Source organism: Macaca fascicularis, chromosome 8 (assembly GCF_037993035.2).
Source record: "Macaca fascicularis isolate 582-1 chromosome 8, T2T-MFA8v1.1".
In the NCBI taxonomy this organism is placed as follows: Eukaryota; Metazoa; Chordata; class Mammalia; order Primates; family Cercopithecidae; genus Macaca; species Macaca fascicularis.
This window is the reverse complement of record NC_088382.1, coordinates 25,123,720-25,143,076: the sequence shown is the minus strand read 5'-3', so window position 1 is coordinate 25,143,076 and position 19,357 is coordinate 25,123,720. Positions and strand designations below refer to the sequence as shown.

Sequence of the window (19,357 nt, the reverse complement as noted above, 5' to 3'; positions counted from 1 at the left end):
CTTTATTTTTTTCCTACTTCCTTTTTCCTTTTTCTTTCTTTTCCTGCCTTCCTCCCTCCCTTCCCTCTTTCCTTCCTCTCTCTCTCTCCACTTTCTTCTCTCTTCTCTCTTATTCTTTCTCCTCTTTCCCTCTCTCATCTTTCTTTCTTGTGGTCTCACTCTGTTGCCCAGCCTAGAATGAGTAGCTCTATCACAGCTCACTGCAGCCTCCCCTTCCCAGGCTCAAGGGATCCTCCCACCTCAGCTCCTGAGCAGATGAAACTACAGGTGCACACCACCACGCCTTGCTAATTTTTGTAGAGATGGGGGTCTCCCTATGTTGCCCCGGCTGGTCTCAAACTCCTGGCCTCAAGTGACCCTCCCATCTTGACCTCCAAAAGTGCTGGGATTATAGGTGTGAGCCACCGTGCCTAGCCTGAGAACCAATTGGGGAATACTTGGTCCTGTCCTCAGAGCCTCAAAACAAATAAAAGGGACAAGACCAAGAAGCATCCAAGGATGAGGTCGGAGTTCATCATGCAGGCACTGAAGTCACCCCATGGTCTAGCCCCCTGTCACTGGTCAGCTACGACACTACCCTGTCTTTTTTTTTTTTTTTTTTTTGAGACGGAGTCTCACTCTGTCCCCCAGGCTGGAGTGCAGTGGCCGGATCTCAGCTCACTGCAAGCTCCGCCTCCCGGGTTTACGCTATTCTCCTGCCTCAGCCTCCGAGTAACTGGGACTACAGGCGCCCGCCACCTCGCCCAGCTAGTTTTTTGTATTTTTTAGTAGAGATGGGGTTTCACCATGTTAGCCAGGATGGTCTTGATCTCCTGACCTCGTGATCCGCCCGTCTCGGCCTCCCAAAGTGCTGGCATTACAGGCTTGAGCCACCGCGCCCGGCCTACCTTGTCTTGAAGGCAGTTGATGAGTACCTGCCTTGCACTCTCTCCTGCACCCTGACTACCTTGTGTATGGATGGGCAGAGAGGTCACCTCTATTTTACAGGAGGGTAAACTGAGGCCACAACATCACACAGGTCCCTCCACTAGACTTTCAGCCCCCACACTCAGTGCTTCCAAACTGTTTCCACAAATCTTGCTCTTTGTGCCTCCTGTGTGCTGCTGCCATCCAAATGTGTCCACCCCTCTACATCTGAGCGACATGCCAGCCCAGAGCCCGTTCTGCCTCCTCTCTTGAACGCTGGATGGACTGACTGGCTGATTCCTGCGCACAGTTCCCTCTCTTGTTTTGCCGAGGCAGACCTCCAGGAAAAGAAGCACGGGAAGGATCAGTCCCCACCCAGTGTGGCTGGGGGGGCCTCCCCCCAAGTCCTGCCCAAGAGGAGCCCCCTCACCTCCCGGCTGCGGGGCAGCTCCACATGTTCCAGGAGGGAATAAGTGAAGTGGGGCTCATAGATCATGAGGTCGGGCCGCTCGATGTCCAGGATGGCCTTGTCCTTGGGGATGGCAGCCAGGTCCTTGTAGCCCAGCACCTGATTGTCCATCTTGGCCTGAAGGGAAAGGTGCACGTGAAACAGCTGTGCTGAAAGCCTGGCCTAGGACACTGGCCCTGCTTGCTAGACTTACGTTAATTACCAAGAAAACAGACTGCCGTTGCAGACGTTAACAATTCTATTATTTTAAGAAATTAGTCACCTTAAAACATGATAGTCCTTTGACTAGCACTTGGGCTGTAACGAGGCCAGACCAGTGGAAGGGGTATACGGGAGCTTCTCTGGGTTTCTGGGTTCTCTCTGCCCGCCAGCACCGGCGGGACCACCACTGGGGAGGCTCCGCGGGAAGCTCCCCTAGCAGCCAGGGGTCTTCCCCCCTCCCCCCTCCCAGCCAGGAGGTGCTGGTGGCCGAGAGGGGTACTCACCACAATGCTGGAGGGAGAGCCAGGCACACTGGAATCTCGGGAGGGGCTCACGCTCCCGGGGGAGGTAAGTGGTTGCTGGGGAGAGCGAGAAGGCGGGCGGGTGGGCAAGTGCGTGTGTGCGGGAGCGGGGCGGGGGCGGCCCTAGGCCTGGGGGACCCGGGGCGCTGCGCGGCGCTGCGCGGCTGGTGGCCACCAGGTGGCGCCCTGGACTCCCGAGCGACCCCCACCCGCCCTCGGCGCCCCCGGCCCGGGGCGGCGCCGCGCACCTTCTGCAGCCGTTCCATGCAGCACGGAGCTCGCCGGCCAGGTCACTCGCAGAGCCCTGTGCGCGAGGGGAGAGGACAGCGTGTCAGGCTCCGCGCGGCTGCTGGGCGCTGCGCGCTTGGGGCCGCGAAAGCAGCCGGCGCGTCCCCCCGGGCTGGCGCGTCCTCATCCCTCGGCGGTGACTCTCCAGGCTGCAGGGAGAAGGGAGGGAGGCCGCGCCGGGGCGGCGTTAGGCTGCGGGACCTCCGCGGTCGGCAGCTCTCCAGGCAGCCGGGCCCCGTGCGGCTCAGGCTTCCCATCCGCTCAGCCCCGGAGAACGCGCGCGTGGACGGGAGGCGACCGAGGGACGGGCTGCGCTTGTTTTTGAGCCATTGTTTTCTGGTTCCAAAGGAAATGACGGCAGGGGTCAGCCTGCCGCCCGGGCGGAGGCCTCCACGGCCTGGCTCCGCCGCACCTGCCCTCCCCGCCCCGGCCTGGCCTGTGGCCCCGGCTCAGGCCCTTCCCTCCCGGCCGCTGGTCCCACTCCCGCTCGGGACACTGTCCCCGCCGCCACCTCCCGGCGCTCGCCCAGGAAGGGTTAACAGAGAGGGTTCCATGAGCAGCCCGGCTTCAGCATCCCTCATCCAAAACCTGACATCCGCACTCCGAAACTTTATGAGTGTCTACCATGACGCACAAGTGGAAATTCCACACGTCAGAACTTCACACAAACTTTGTTTCATGGACAAAATTATTTTTAAAACACTGCATAGATCGAGCATAAGTGGCTCATGCCAGCAATCCCAGCACTTTGCGGGGCTGAGGCAGGAGGATCGCTTGAACCTAGGCGTTCCAGACCAGGCTGGACAACATAGCGAAACCCTGTCTTTACGAAGAAAATTAGCCAGGCGTGGTGCTGGATGCCTGTAGTCCCAGCTACTCGGGAGGCTGAGGTGGGAGAATCACTTGAGCCCAGAAGATCGAGGCTGCAGTGAGCCGAGTTCGTACCACTGCACTCCAGCCTGGGTGGCAGAGCAAGACCCTGCCTCGTTAAAAAAAAAAAAAAAAAAAAAGTCTTGCTTTGTTGCCCAGGCTGGAGTGCAGTGGTGCCATCTCGGTTCACTGCAACCTCCGCCTCCCAGGTTCAAGCGATTCTCCTGTCTCAGCCTCCAGAGTAGCTGGGATTACAGGCGTGTGCCACCACGCCTGGCTAATTTTTGTATTTTTGGTAGCCATAGGGTTTCACCATGTTGGTCAGGCTGGTCTTGAAACCCTGACCTCAAGTGATCCACCTGCCTTGGCCTCCCAAAATGCTGGGATTACACGTGTGAGCCACTGTGCCCAGCCCCACCTTCCTGCTTTTGACACTTTCCACTGCTTTGTCCACCTCTCTGCCTCCCAGGTGCCTCCAGCCTTCCAGGGCCATCCCAAAGCCGCTCCTCTGGGAGGCCTCCTGTACTAGTCTAGTCCTCATGGATCAACCCTTCTCTGAATCCCAGTGGGACTTAAAAACAGACCAGTGTAGCTAAGCACTTGATTACAGGGAACATGTTTTCTCCCTAACTAGACAGATTGCTAATTGCAGGAGGATGAAAACAACAATAAGAGCTATGTGGGAGGCCAAGGAGAGAGGATGGCTTGAGGCCAGGAGTTCCAGGCCAGCCTGGGCAACATAGGGAGACCTCGTCTCTAACAAAAATTTAAAAATTAGCCAGATGTCGTGATGTGCACCTATAGTTAGCTCAGCTACTCTGGAGGCTGAGGTGGGAGGACTGCTTGAGCCCAGGATGTGAAGGCTGCAGTGAGCTGTGATCACGCCACTGTATTCCAGCTTAGGTGGCAGAGCAAAGAGCTGTCATTTATTCAGTGCTCACTCTGCGCTAGGTACTTTGAGAAGCCCTTTACAAGGATTATTTTGTTTCATTGCCACAACAGCCCTATAAGGTAGACCCATTTACAGATAAGGAAATGGGCTCAGAGAGGTTAAAATTGGTCCAGAGCCGTGGAGTTGAAAATGACTGTGTCTTCAGCACGATTCACAGTGCCTAGCTAGTCCTCAGTATCAGGTGAGAGTGAGGAAAGCTAGAATCTGCCAGATTTCTCAAGTCTGTTTGGGATTCTAGAACCATGGCATCTCCAAAACAAGACTATAGTAGGCCGGGCACAGTGGCTCACGCCTGTAATCCCAGCACTTTGGGAAGCCAAGGCGGGTGGATCACGAGGTCAGGAGAATGAGACCATCCTGGCTAACAGAGTGAAATCCTATCTCACTAAAAATACAAGAAATTAGCCGGGCGTGGTGGTGGGCGCCTGTAGTCCCAGCTACTTGGGAGGCTGAGGCAGGAGAATGGTGTGAACCCGGGAGGCGGAGCTTGCAGTGAGCCGAGATCGTGCCACTGCACTCCAGCCTGGGCGACAGAGTGAGACTCCATCTCAAAAAAAAAGAAAAAAAAAAGACTCTGGCCATCAGAGTCACACAAGGTGTTGGTGCGCATGGAAAGACTCTGTTCTGGAACTTTATACTCCTCTTGCCTTCTTAGTACTTGCTTTGTAATGCTTTTAATTAAGCAAAAAGAAGAATAAATTCTGGTACATACTTGAAGAGCTGTTAGCTCTCTCTCCTCTCTTATTTTTACTTTGTTTATAGCTAGTATCAAACTAGCTATACACTTGAGTTAGCCCTAGGGGCAAATGCTTATCCATGCATGCATGCATCTGTTCATCCATCTATCCATCCCTACATCCATCCATCCATCCATCCATCCATCCATCCATCCATCTCTGCATCCATCCATCCATCTCTCCACCCATCCCTGCATCCCTGCATCCATCCATCCATCCATCCATCTCGCCACCCATCCATCCATCCATCCCTGCATCCCTTTATCCATTCATCCATCCATCCATCCATCTCTGAATCCATACATCCATCCACTTAGTCATGTACTGTTTTATTCATCCATTCAACAAATACTTTCTGAACACCTATTCTGCAATGAACACAAAGCAGGACTCTGCAGTAAGTCTTATGGAGAACAGAAAGATGAGTCAGAGGAGCTAAGCTGCCTCTCCAGAAATAAGGCATGCATCTAGATAACTCCCATGCAAAGTAGAAAACTACATGTACCAGATAACATAGTATAAAGCACTCTGAAAAGTCACAGAAGAGATTCCTCCTGCTGGAATGTCAAGAGAGGGGAAAGGGTTTATTGGAGGAAGAGGTATTTGAGGTAGGCCTCGAAAGATGCCCAGTTTGAGATCATGCAAAAATGGAAAAAGGGCCTCCTGACAGAGAAAGCAGCCTAAGGTGGGGACATGGGGATGTACTGGGCCTGCGTGGAGAACAGCAAATATGGCTGGATTGGAGAACTCATGAGGTTGAGATGCATTTGGGACAGGAGGTCGAGGCCAGATTGTGGAGGCCCTGAACCCAACCTAGGGTTAGGTCGTAATCTGTTGGCAACAGAGGGGCACAGAAGGCTCAAAAACTTTGTTTAAGCAAAGAAGTGACACAACTCAAGCAGTGTTTTGGGAAAATGAATCTGGTGGCAGCCTGACAGCCAGATTGGACAGGCAGAGCCGATCCATGTTCACGGGGAGACCTGTCCGGAAGCTGCAGCAGTAGTTCAGCAGGGCACTATGAAGATCTAGACTTGGACAGGAAGGAGAGAGGGCAAATTGGAGAAACCCTAGAGGCAGAATGTGCAAAGCAGGACTGGATCTGGGGCACCCATGGCAGAGGCTGCAAGTCTGAGAAACTGGGAGAAGGAGAAAGGAGGAAGTCACTTTGACAGGTGAAGGTTGTGGTGGGTGCAGCAGGGGAACAGGTAGGAATGTCCAGGAGGAAAGGAACCTACAGAAGAGGACAGGCTGGAACCAGAGATGTGGGAGCCATTTGCCTAGAGGTCATAGTCCGAACACGAGATTGCCAAAGGAGAAAGAAGGTCAAAAACAGCATCCTGGGAACCTGGGGGACTGAAAAGAAATAGCCAGAGATGGCACAGTCAGAAAGAGAGAGGAAAACTAGATGGCAGCTCCCAGGGGCCTGGGAGTCTCTAGTGGGTCTTTGTGTTTTCAGCAAAGGGTCTGATACACAGTAAATGTGCAAAACATATTGAGAGAGAGAATGAGAGGGAGGGAGGGATAGAGGGAGGGGTGAGAGAGTAGAACATCATGGAAGCCATGTGTCACCGTGGAGAAGGTGAGAGAAGTGCTTTTGCTCCAGCTTGAATGTCAGGGCCATAGTGGCCTCCTGGTTAGGGACTGGGGGGTGATGAGGGTGCTGGCGAGGTGGTACAGCCATGGGGAGTGGCCCTTCCAAGAAGTGTGATAGAAGGGCAGGGTCATTTTGGAGGAGGCAAGATTGGCCTAAGGCCTTTAATGTGTTTTTGCAGACAGCAGAGAGGGAACAGTAGACAGGAAAGAGTGAGGCTGCAGGGGGCAGTGGGCACTAGGTGGGCGGAGCAAGATGGCAGCAGGAGGGAAGGGATCAAGTTCATGGCCAAGTACAAGACTGGCTCTGGGAAGAAAGGTTTCCTGGAAACAAAGATAAGCTGGGCAGTGGCTCATGCCTATAACCCCAACACTTCGGGATGCAGAGGTGGAAGAATCACTTGAGCCCAGGAATTCGACACCAGCATGGGCAACATAGAGAGACCCTATCTCTACAAAAGAATTTTTTTTTTAATTAGTTGGGCGTCGTGAAGTACGCCTATAGTCCCAGCTACTTGGAGGCTGAGGCAGGAGGATGGGTTGAGCCCGGGAGGTCAAGGCTGCGGTGAGCTATGATCGTGTCACTGTGCTCCCTGGAAAGGAGAGGACAGGGAAAGAAGTTGGGTAACAACCATACAGGGCTTCCATTTTCCCAGCAAAAGTGAGAGATGGTGGCCAGGTGCAGAGGCTTATGCCTGTAATCCCAACACTTTGGGGGCCAAGGCAGGAGGATCGCTTGAGGCCAGGAGTTTGAGGTCAGCCTGGGAAATATAGTGAGCCCTGTCTTTATTTTTTTAAAAAATGAAGAATTATCGGGGCATGGTGGTTGCACATCTGTGGTCCCAGCTACTTGGGAGGCTGAGGCAGGAGGATCACTTGAACCCAGAGGCTTGAGGCTGTAGTGGGCTATGATTACACCACTGCACTCCAGCCTGGGCAACAGAGTGAGACTCTGTCTCAAAAAAAAAAAAAAAAAAAGAGAGAGAATTAAGGTTCTCTGCAGATCTTACAAGTGAGTCAGAGGTTTGGAGGGGTCACTCCGAGGAGCCTGTGCAGCTGCACCCAGAGAGAGGCCGGAGGGAGACTAGATAACTTCAGTGTGTTCTGGAGCCTGGGGGAGGCCCTGGAATCTTCCTGGAACACCAGCCAGGGGAGGGGTACAGAGTGTGACAGCAGCTATCTGTCAGAGTGCTGGCTACTCAGAGAGGTGGGAGGTGAGTGGCCCAGGGTGAGCCATGTCTCAGGAATATGTGGTCATATATCCCCATACTCACACGTGCACAAATACCGTCCCAGAGGCATGGGCGCCCAGAAGCATGATTTGAAATCCTGATGGTCACAGTCACGTTAACAGCTGCTATTTATAGAATGTCTATGTTACGACTGGCACTGTGCTGGGCAGTTCACATTTTTTTCTTTCTTTTTCTTTTCTTTTCTTTTCTTTCTTTCTTTCTTTTTTTTTTTTTTTTTTGAGACAGGGTTTCACTCTTTTACCAAAGCTGGAGCACAGTGGCATGATCATAGCTCACTGCAGCCTCGACCTCCCAGGCTCAATCCATTCTCCTGCCTCAGTATCCCGAGTAGCTGGGACTACAGAAGTACTCCACAACACCCGAAAACAATTTTTTTTTTTTTGGTAGGGATGGGGGTCTCCCTATGTTGCCCAACCTGGTATCAAATTCCTGGGCTCAAGTGATCCTCCCCACGAGGTCAGGAGATCCAGACCATCCTGGCTAACATGGTGAAAACCCGTCCCTACTAAAAATACAAAAAATTAGCCGGGTGTGGCGGCATGCACCTGTAGTCCCAGCTACTTGGGAGGCTGAGGCAGGAGAATGGCGGGAACCCGGGAGGCGGAGCTTGCAGTGAGCCAAGATTGTGCCACTGCACTCCAGCCTGGGAGACAGAGCGAGACACCCTCTCAAAAAAAAAAAAAAAAAAAAAAAAAAAAAAAAAAAAGTGATCCTCCCACCTCTGCCTCTGAAATGTTGGGATTATAGGTGTGAGCCACTGCCCAGCCCATCTTAGTTTCAATTTAACCCTTACATTCCAATCCTGTGGGGTTGGCTTGGATTGGCGAGTATCTCGAGTATCTCGTTTGCACATGAAGAAGTTGAGACTTGAACAGGTCAAGTAGTTGGTCAAGGACACAGTACTGTGTGGAATCTAAGCTCAGGTCTGTCTGACTTCTAAAACCATTCACCACACGATACCGCCCAGGCAAAGCTGATGTCAGTCACTGAGCCCCTGGCCTCTCACCTCTGCTCTGTCCCCAATCCCTTCTTGCCCACAACCCCACTGCTGGGTCTTGTCCTTTAGCATCTGGGTCTGCTTCCTGGGGTCAGCCAGGGCCCTGCACCCTGGCGCCACCCCCTGCCATTTGTTAGAGAGCATGTTGGTTGATAAATTATTTCCACAGAGGCAGAAATTTGGTCCTACCCCTTGGGGGACATTTGCATGTAAACATGGGCCTAGCCTTAAGGCATAAAGTTTCTGCTGGTTAAATTTTAAGCTGTCAGAAGGCCAGCAGGGAAAATGTTTGGGGGTGGAGAAGAGTGTGTGTATATGTGTGTGTGCGTGCATGTGTGAGGGAGAGGGAGAGACAGAGAGAGAGAGAGAGAGAGAGAGAGAGAGAGAGAGAGAGAGAGAGAGAGAGAGAGAGAGAGAGAGAGAGAGAGAGAGAGAGAGAGAGAGATTCCTCAGCTTCTCTCAAATCACACCCTGCCTACTCCACCCACAAGCAGCCCCTTCCGTCAAAGCTCACTTCTCCCAGGTCAGTGCCGGCTCACTCCACCTGGTCCCCTCCAGACCCCTCTCCCATCCACGCACCCCGCCTGCCTGTGCAGGCGCCCCCAAGGTCCCAGCGACCTCCGTGCACAAAGAGATAGAAAGGGCGAGCTGCAGCAGGAAGAGGGGAGGGATGGAGGAAGAGAGAGCACTGCAGAGGAAGGCAGGTCCAGGTGACGGAAGGGACAGCTCAGCTGCCCCTGGCCCTGGTCGGAGGCCAGCTGTCTGCTCGCCCTCCATCTCAGCCCCACCCTCCTCCAGCTGTGTGTCCCTGCCTTATCTGAGCCACCAGCCCAGCCCCACCTCACCCACCACCCTCTCCTCTCCACAGCTCCCCGGGATGTGGGTGATAAGACCCGCCCACTGGGCCTTCCGAGTTTGTGCCCACCCATCCTGGCGGGCTCTTCTTCCAGGCAGAAACTGATCCAGACCGTGGCTCCCCTGGGCTTTTAGAAATGAAACCTCCGCAGGCAGAATGGCAGCTTCGGGGTAGGGAGCCCCTGGTCTAGCTGTGCTCCTGTCTCCAGCCAACCACTACCTGCTTGGTGCCAGCCCCTGTACTCGGGACTTTCATACATCCTTTCTAAACCTCACACAAAACAACGTTCTCCTCATTTAGAGATGAACAAAAATGAGGCTGAAAGGTGAACTTGCTGAAGGCCACCCAAATAGAAGCCAAGCCAGAATTCCTACCAGGGCCTGCCTGAGGCCAAAGCCAAGTGCTCTTTTCAATGAGTACCAGAGATCCCACTTCAATCAAAATGTGGGACTTGGGGGTCCCACGTGCTAACCTTAGACAGTGGAGCCACCCAGAGTCCTGCTCACTGATGGCATCTGTAGAAGAGCAGCTGGGAGTCTGGGGGCCTCTGGCTCTGGGCCACACAGGCAGCAGAGTCCAGCCAGGCTGGAGGCCAGCCGGTGCAGACAGTAAACGAATGATGAAATGAGGCAAGTCATCCAAGCGGGCTGGCATCTGGTGGGCAGGGAACTTTGCCCCGCTTCGCCTTCTCCTGTTTTGTTCACAGTGACTGCCTGGCCCTCTCTCCCTTTCTTCCTCCCGTCTTTCTGCTTTCTCTTCTGGTCCCTTTTCTTTGCTTTCTTCATCTTTTCTCCCTCCCTCCCTCTTTCCCTTTCACCCTCTCCCCCACCCGGCCCCACCCCCGCAGTTACTGTGGCAACAATTCAATGCCAGAAATAAAGGCAGGATCCAGCTAGGTCACCAGTTCCCAAAACAGCATCCCGGGCGGGGAGGGGCAGGGAGGGTGGAGCAGTGCAGCACGGCAGGGCAGGGGCCAGGCGCTCCCATGGGTGCTATGCATGCGTGTGATGTGGGTGGGGCAGGGCACCTTGCTCCCCCCTCCCCCCACTGGAAAAGGACACCAGGAGGCTGAGGCCTGCTCTGGGCCAGTGGCTCTTCAGAGGTGTCCCTTACTTAGGCCAAGCCTGAACTCCGAGTCTGTCCTAAGGTTGGCAGAGCCTGGGGACTCCCTCCTCTTCTCCCAGTTTCTCCCTCTCCCCTACTCCAATGTTTTTTACCCTTGTGTCTGCTGCGATGAAGGTTCCCCTAACCCAGCACTACAGGGCACCCTCTCACACTCGGATAAAGGACCAGGCCTGGGTGGGTGGGGAGCCCAGAGTCCCCCTGCTCAAGGCCTGCCCTCCCCTGTTCTCTTGATAACAACAAAACCGGGCCCAGATGCCCCCTCCTACCTCTCTGGCCCACCCAGAGACGCATCTGTGCAGCCATCTTCTCCTAGGTCTCTCTCTGGCTTGGTTTCTATGTTCCCTCTCCACTCTCCCTCTGAAGAGACCCCGCTTTCTGCTTTCTGCATCCTGCAGCCCCTCAGGCTGACTGCTCCCCCTCCATTTATAGCTGGTCCTGTTGTACAAGCGGGACTGGCAGAGCTGGGGGAGATGCAGCCTCAATTCAGCTTTCTGGATCCTGGGGCCTCCCTGTTCCAGTCCCCACAACACCCAGGAGCTCTAGAAGAGGGATTCTGCACACATCCACCCACGGGTGGACAACTTCATCCAGGAGTCTGACATCTGACCACGGAGAGGCCGGCAGCACCACACAAGATGGACAGGTGGGCACAGGCAGAAGCACCTGCGCTGAAACTGTTGCAGGACTCATGCACGTGGGGAGACTCCAAAGCCCTGTGTGCCAGCTCACGCCCCCACTCTCCCATCAAGGCCCCCTCACAGTGACACATGGTGCTGCCAACACCCGCTCGCACCCACCCACTGGTCCTGTCCCTGGCATCCATCCCAGAGTTGTGCACGTGTACAGCAACACACACAGAGCCCTCCACTTACCCAGCTCCGGAGGCCTTCCCTGGGCTCCCCATTCCCAGAGCCCAACTGCCTTCCTTGTCTTGGACCTGTCCCTGCTCCCCTGACTCTCACAACCAGGCAACCGGTTCCCGGAAGGGACACACTGGGTGTGTCTGCCCAAGATAGGGAGCTGGGCCTGCTGGGCCCTGAGGGACAGAGCTAGGGAGGGGAGCCCCGGAACCCTGTGGGGGCTGCATGTCTGCTCAGCCCTGGCCCCCTTCAAGCATCCCAGCGGCAGCCACAGGGGGAGAACTGGGCTTGGGCCTGCAGCTGTGCCCTGCCACAGCCTCACTCTTCACTCAGCCCCACCCCAGCCTGGCCAGTCACTGGCTGGGAGCAGGCTCTCCTCCCACTCCCCCTAAAAAGCAGGCTCCAAATAAACAGCCCCAGGTCCCTAAATGTACTGCTCCAACCCCCAGAGCATGTGGAGTGGTTGCGGGGAGGCCAGCAGGCCAGTATTCAGCAGACAGGGAATGCTCCCCTGCCCACCCCGTGCCCCCACAGTCCATCCCTTCCACTGCTGGCCTGCTCAGCTAGGTGGGCCGGGCAGAGATGCTAACGAAGAGGGGATTGGGCTGGGAGCAGTTCTCATCCTTGGGATGAGAACACCCCAGGCCCTCTTCCCCAAATCAGAAGAAGGTTCCATTAGATCAGGCCCAGCTAGTCCCAGGGGCCGGCCCATCCTCCCACTGGACAGGGACCACCGTGGACTCCCCCCAGATACCCTGCCGCCACCCAAAGCCTGGCTCACCAGCAAGCGCTGTGGCCCACAGTGCCCACAGAGGGGAGAAGAGGCGGAGACCCTGCCACCTACCTCTTCCCAGACAGTGTGGACCAGACGCTCTGAGGCCACAGAGGCCCGAGAGGCGTAGGCCAGATCCAAGGGCTGCCACTTCCCCCAGGAGCCTAGGTAATAGGCGTCTCTTCCAGGAACCCAGCCGCGCTTCCCCGGAGCACAAATAACAGGAAAAAAGCCGGCTTGGGGTGGGTGGGTGGGCGGGGTGGGAGCTGGCGAAGGAGGGGAGCTGGTCTCGGTTGAGCGGTCTGATCTCCCCTCTGGGTCCCCACCCCCCTTGCCCCCACCCTGCTTCTCTGCAAGCCACGACCGCCTGGATCCCCCGGTGCTGGGGAGTCCTTGTCTGGGGGCGGGCGGGCAGGCTGCCGGCTCCCCCACGCCCTCCCCGCGCCCTCCCCACCTCCAGCTGATAGCGTGTGGCTGGCGAGGGTGTGTGTGTGTGGATGTGCGCGCTCTTCCACCAACGCTGCAGCTCAATCCATTTCAAACAAGAGGAGCATTAACCTAGCGTCATGACGAAGCAGAATCAGCCAGCACTGTCCTCTCCCTTTCCCACACCCCAGTCTGCAGCACTCACACTCACACACACCTACATGCACCCAGAGTCCCTCAGCCTCCTCCTAAACAGCCAGAGTTCAAGTTGCTATGGGCAGTGGGTAGGGGGAGGGGGCTACTGATGACCCAGGGGGACAATGCCTGGTTTCTCCAGGCACCGGCACCTCCTACCCTATTTATGACCACCCCACCATCTGACAGCAGCAACTGAGGCTTCTGGGGCCCAGCCTCTCGAGGTGGGGGTGCAGGCACAGGCCAGAATTGGTTACCCAAGGATGAGCTCTCTCCTGGGAGGGCAGAATGGAGGGATGCAACCAGGTTCTCAGTACTGAGATGTGGGCTGGCCCCTTGGTAACCTGAATCCCCTGGGAACTCCAATGGGATGCGGCAGAGAGAGAGAAGGACCCCATCTCTCCCTAGGGCGGCTTCATGAAAAATGAGCTTCCTGCCCGGTAACCCCCGGGTCCGGCACAGAATTTACAGGCACGTGCCTTCCCTGTCTCTAGCAAAGCCTCAACCATCCCAGGAGCCTGTCATTGGCCTTTCGGGCCCCCTGGGCAGGACAGGGAAGGGCAACAAGCCTTGCCCTTGACCCTCGCCCTGGCCCCAGCGTCCTCTCCACCTCCACACCGCAGACTTGCCTACCTAGGCAGCCCTCACCGTTGCCCTGGCAACCCTGCCCACAGCCGGTCAGCTGATGGTATCAGCTGTTGTTGGGGAAATCTAGAATCTGGGGAGGGGGCTCTGGGGTGTCTGAATGGAGAAGCACAGAGGGAGGGGCTTGAGGGAAGAGGCCAGGAGGGGACAGAATGTATCTGGCTGGTGGGGACAGAGAGGACAGTAACCTGAGGGATGGGCTCCAGAGAGAAGGGAGGAAGGAGGGAGGCAGGTGGCTGAGAAGGAAGACAGAACACAGGCTGAGCTGCTGCAGCCGGGTGGGGGTGGCTGTGAAGGTATAGAGAAAACCTGGGGGTGGGGGATGAAGCACGGGATCCGTGGAACTGTGGAGAAAAAGGCCAGGAGAGTGGGAGGGGGCATACCTTTAATGTGGCAGGAAGGGGCACAGCCTTGGAGGAGGAGCCACCCCGGCCATTGCTCCACAACCAACCCGGCCTCAACCCAGCCTCTCGGCTTTCTGTACCTTCAACCCCACCCTTACTTCCCTGTAATCAGGGGCTGAGAGTCAGAGGGGAAGCCCCAGCCCCACTCCAGCCCTAGATGATCTCTCGGTCCCTCCAGCTGACCAGGTACCGGGGGCTTTGACACCTCAGCCCTTTAGGATTCCTGATCCCTGCCGCACCCGACCTGGGTTCCTCCCCTGCCGCTGCCCCTCCCCCACCAGGCCCCACCCCAGGAGAGCTGTCTTCTGGTGCGAGGGTCCCCAGAGGTAGAGCTGAAGTGAGCTGATGCCAGGAAGGACACTGTGGCCAGGGGCCTGGAACGAGGTGGGTGATGAGGAATGTGTAGGACCGCTGGGCCTGGGAGGAGGGGTGCCTCCTCCTATCGAAACCAGCACATGTAGGGCCGAGTCGGGGGAGTCAAGGGGAAAGGGCGGAGGGGAAAAGGAGGGGAGGGTGCTCGGTACCTTCAAGGGCCCAGGGCGTGGGGCAGGAGCGCAGCAGCCTCCTCGGTGACATACACCTCCATCCCTCCGCGCATCTCCTCTCCGCCTCCCGTTGCCAAGACAACCTGCCGGCAGCTCAGGCCCGGCTCAGCTGCGGCGGCAGGGAGGGGGGAGGAGGAAGCTGTGGCTCCTGCTGCCTCTTCCTCAGAGATGGAGGGAGGGGGCCTGAGGGTGTGTCCTCAGTGCTGGCACTGGGGGTTAGGGGACAGCTTCAGGAGCTAGGGTGCCCAGTGAACCCCACCAAGTGCCCCATCCCCCCACTTCCCTTCATAAGGCTCTAGAATTGGCTCTAGGGGTGACCTCAGGAGAACCCTAATTCAGGGCCGGAGAGCAGGCCAGTCTTGAAGAGTGTGCAGCACTGGGGAGAGTCCCCACTCCAGGAAGCCCAGTGTGGAGCTCAGGACGGTGACAGACAGCAAGGCAGGGACAGTCCTTGTGCTGAAGGGCCAGAGGGGTTGCTCCAGCAGGGTGCAGAGGCCCCTGGGCGCTGGCTGCACTGGGCACTTGGCTGCGGGCCCCACACCTCTGCCGTCTCTACGTGAGCACCTTCACCTGGTCCCAAACCCTCTCTCATTCCACTGAGAAAAGTCAGGGCACGGGACAGCTCTCTTCCAATCCCTCAAGGCCCCATTCCCACTGTCCCCCACCACGCCCGAGTCTCACATTCTATCGGAATGTCTCTCCATGGGTGGGGCGGGCGGGCCACCTTGGGCAGGAAGAGTGATCAGCCCAGCCAGGCCTGGACCCAAGGGGATTGCAGGGTGAGAGCTCCCTCTGTCGACCTGAGGAGTGGTAACTGCCAAGGTCATTTTGCTGCCAGGGATTTGGGCACTGTGTGTGTGTGTGTGTGTGTGTGTGTGTGTGTGTGTGTGTGTGTGTGTGTGTGTGTATTGGTGCTGGGCCTTCAGAGGGGCGGCAAGGGGACCCTTCTCACCCATGCCATCCTCTGCCCCCACCTCATCACTGTCCTTGTCCCATGGAAAGACTGACTCTGCCTCCAGCCTCCTCCCCCTGGGAAGGCCTCTGACCCCTCAAGGCCGACTGAACTGTACTCCCCCATGGCTTGTCTGAAAGGGGAGGTTCTCCCCTTGAAAGCTGGCAACACTGAACAACAGGTGCCTGTTGGCTCGGGCCCCAGGCGGGTGGGTTTCCTCAGCTCTGCTCCGTACCCCGCAGGCAGGCGGTGGCTGCCAGGGCTCTCGTACCTTTGGAAGTTCAGGAGTTCTCAAGACCTTGAGGATGGGCGCTTGTGTCCACAACACGGGGCCAGGGTTCCTGTGTCTCTCAGGCAGGGGGGTCCCAGGCCCCCTGACGCCCCATTCTTGGCTCCTTTCCCCACAAGGTCACTGGTGCCAGATGTCCTGGGCGGACTCCGGCCCTGCTGCCTCCTCCCTCCCCCAGGCCCTCTCGATAGGCTTCTCTGTCCACGTCTGGTCTGTCTCACTCCAGTGCCCCCTGGCCCCACCCCACACACCAACCTGCTGGGCGGGGGAGCTATGTAAATATTAACTTCTGGAGAGGCAGAGCCAGGGCACCTGGATACTCAGGGAGGAGGGAAAGGGTGACAGAGACCTGAAGAAAAAGAAGGATGAGGGCCCCAAAGTCACCATTCTCATCAGAGATGGGGAGCCATGTGCCCGTGCCTCCGGGCATTGGACTCGGCTGCCCGGACCCCAGAGCCTCCATCCTCCAGCATGCTGCCACCAGACCACTGCATTGGGCCCCCGCAAAGCCCCTCACCATCTCCTCCCCGCCACAGCATAAGGACCAAACTCTTCATCATTTGATCCAATCACTTCCTGCCACTTCTCTACACAAATTTCAGCTCCAGCCAGGTAGACAGACTGTTCCCCTTCCCCAGAGGACACCTCCCATTTCCCCGCCTTGATTCTCATGCCTGTTTTTCCTCTCATCATTTTCTGCTCTGTGCATATTTTCTGCACTGAAATCATGCAAACCCCAGGCCTTCCACAAAGCTCCCGCAAGCAGCCCGGCCTCTGCTCTCTCCTGCCCCAGAACCCACGATGCATGGGCAGGGGAGGGAGTGGAGAACCTTGCATGCAAAGTGTGGAAGCCAGGCAGAATCTAGAGTGCAGTGCTCACTAGCTGCGAGACCGTGAATGGCCTGGCATCTCTGAGTGTGAACTCATCCACATGTGCTACATGGGAACATCTCACCGCCCTAAAGAAGGAGTGCAAGCAAATGTGCCCTGAATGTGGCCTAGCACATCTCCTGAGCTCGGTACATATTAGTTTCCTTATTTCCAATAATTCTTGTCTCCGCTTTACGTCTTTGGGGACGTATGAAAAACAAACAAAAAAAGTTGCTTTGTTATGTCATGTGTAAAAGAAGGATTTCCAAAAGTCCCATCAAAGAACAAATAATTGCCTTTTTATGGGTTTATCCCTCCAATTAAATTTCAAGTGCCTTGAGAGCTCTATCTTGTCTCTCTTTTTTATTAACGGAAGGATTAGCACAGGGCTTGAATGTTGTGGCAGAAAAATAAACACTGGGACTAACTGCTTAAGCCCCGGCCCCACCCACGTCTGCCAAAGAAGGTGGGAGAAGGCAGGATTCCGGCCTCTCTCCTGCCTCCGCCTAGAGGGACGGTGGGGTGTTGGGATAATGACTTCTTTCTGGGGCTTCAGGTGGTGTATTTCCTCAATAAACATTTACCCTGTGAACATACTGTGCTGGGCAGTCAGGGAGGAAAAGATGGACTATTTCTACATCTGGGGCACATGCTATTTAGCGGAATCATGACAAGTACATACATCATGACAGTTCTGGACTAGCTGTGACATGTACCATAAGGCAAGGGCAAGTGAATGGCTGGCAAGACCAGTGGTAGTGGAGACAGTTGCTCCTCCCCGGGTAGTGCCGAGAGCCTATGGAGCAGAGAAGGAGCCTGCGGTCTGGGGTGGGTGTGTGTGTGTGTGTGTGTGTGTGTGTGTGTGTGTGTGTGTGCGCGCGCGCTACAGCAGGACACGACAGGTGGCAGGAACCCTTTGAATGAGGATGGGGACATGCTTGCTTGATAGAGTTCCAGTTTTCCAGCATTCTTAAAGGGTAGTTGTGGGGCTAGGGCCGAACAGGGAGACTGGACAGGGCTGGATAGGAGTCTTAAAGATGACGCTAAGGAGTTTGGCCGGGATAGTGTGGGCTGGGTAGAGCTGTGGTTGTGGTAGAGAAGGTAAGTGGAGCAAACTCGGATGTACTGGAGTAGAGGGCGGTGTTGGGAGGCACAGAGATGATGTAGGGAGCGAGCAGAGATTTAGACAGATCCCAGTGAGGTCTGGCCACGGTGCAGAGCCCCAGAGTTTGGGAGGGAGCAGTCACGCGCAAGGAGGGCAAGGAGGCGGTGGCTGAGATGCTGAGGTTGCTCAGAGAGGCAGCTGGCAGACGGAGAGCAGAGTGGGAGGGAATCTTGGGGAAGGGTCCTCTGTGAGGAGCTGGGAAAGAGAAGCCAGGCAGGCCAGCCAAGGGCAGGCCGAGGGGGGTGGGGTGTGGCTCGAGGAGAAACGGTTCTTTACCATGGCAAGCGCTTGACGCTGAAGACACTGAGGACTGAGGCAAGGCTTTCGGCTTGGTCCCTGGAAAGTCACTGTCTCAGCATCAGAGGGACAGGGTTGAATAGACTGATGTAAGTGGAACCAGTTTGTGTGGCCTAAAGAGTGAGTGATGTCTCCCTCTGACGACCTGCTTGGCTCCCCTCTGCCTCATCAGGCTGTTTGGAGGACGGGACGGAGAAAGGGGAGGTCAATTTGTGAGCCATTCTTAGTGAGAGTTCTTGGTAATCCCAAACTGGCGTGAGATTTGAGGCACTGGTGGCCGCTGCTGCCACCTCCATCCACCTGGTCACATACTCCCCTAAAGGGATTCATGTTTCCCCAACAGCAAGGGGCTATTAGCAATTAGCCCCCTGTGGCTACTTCATGCTCACACCTGCATAGACCCGGGCAGTCAGAGGCAAGCAGGGTTGCTGAAGCCAGGTGTGGTCTGAGGACCTGGGGGAAGTCTCCTTCCTCCCCACCGCCTAGATGTGCATGTTCAAAGAGTCCATTTGAAGTGCCATCATTAGGGATCTATTCTTTTGGCTTCTTCCTTTTAGCATCTTCGAAGTCACCACTAGTTCAGGGGGAATGAGCTGAACAGACTTCCAGAGCCTGAAGAGCCACCTGGGGCATGGCAGCGCCTGGACACTGGGCAGAGGCGCCGAGAGGTGTGGTGAGGAGAAGGCTCAGAGTCCAGCCAGGGACCCAGGGACCCAGCGCCCCAGGGCGAGAGCAGGCGCTGGACACCTCGGGGATGGGGTGGGATGAGGGCACTCCCTGGGACAGCACAGGCCTCCAGAGCGGCCCTCCCTCTCCGTTCTCTGTCCCTCCCTGCCAGGTCTCACCTCAAAAAGCAAGAAAGAAAACAGTGAAGGCTTTCTGGAGCCAGCCCCCAGAGGCCTGTCGGTACTGGGGAGGTCAAAGAGAGGGAGGGAGGGGCCGGAGAAAGGCCGAGAAGAAAGCAGAGGCAAGACAAAGGGCCCCGTCCACCTTTGAAGCCGTCTCTAACCCGAGCGAGGGAGGGGCGGGGGTGGGCCGGAGAGCCCGGCTAGCGGGGAGGCAGTCTAGTTTTAAAGAATGTCTCAAATTCCTGCGGAAATCAGAGGGATTGTAAGAGGCCCCCTCCCCAACACACCTCCTTCCCAGCCTCCTCCCCAGCCACCCCCCAAAGTCCAGTCCTCTACACCTGGGGGGCCCCCAACCCTTTGTCCTCAAGTAATTGCTGGGTGTTTCCCCCGTTAAGTCCCATTGAACTCGCCAGTTATCAGCTGTGGCTCCAGACCACCCTCCCAACACACATCCCAGAAAACTACCCCCAACACGGCGCGGTCTTCACTGGGATTAAGGCTCTTTGTGATGGGGGAGAGAAAAAAGTAACCTGGTGAAAAGCA

General features: G+C 56.3%; 1 protein-coding gene across 40 annotated transcripts in view; it reads right to left on the bottom strand.

The window, feature by feature from the left end:
* DMTN (dematin actin binding protein) overlaps positions 1-19,357 on the bottom strand; it is a 34,594-nt gene that overhangs the window by 14,150 nt on the left and 1,087 nt on the right. For 2 of the 40 annotated variants that reach the window (XM_074000426.1, XM_074000435.1), the window contains exons 1-4: positions 15,617-15,848; positions 2,127-2,315; positions 1,861-1,935; positions 1,337-1,492 (exon numbers count right to left, since the gene is read on the bottom strand). In XM_074000426.1, coding sequence (XP_073856527.1) covers positions 1,337-1,492; positions 1,861-1,935; positions 2,127-2,144 — 249 coding nt within the window. In that variant the 5' untranslated portion in view covers positions 2,145-2,315; positions 15,617-15,848. Of the gene's footprint in view, positions 1-1,336; positions 1,493-1,860; positions 1,936-2,126; positions 2,316-9,893; positions 10,216-10,812; positions 11,004-11,418; positions 11,507-12,250; positions 12,401-14,372; positions 14,474-15,616; positions 15,849-19,357 lie in introns of those variants that run through there. The other 38 variants (XM_074000428.1, XM_074000436.1, XM_074000429.1 and 35 more) reach the window with 23 other exon arrangements.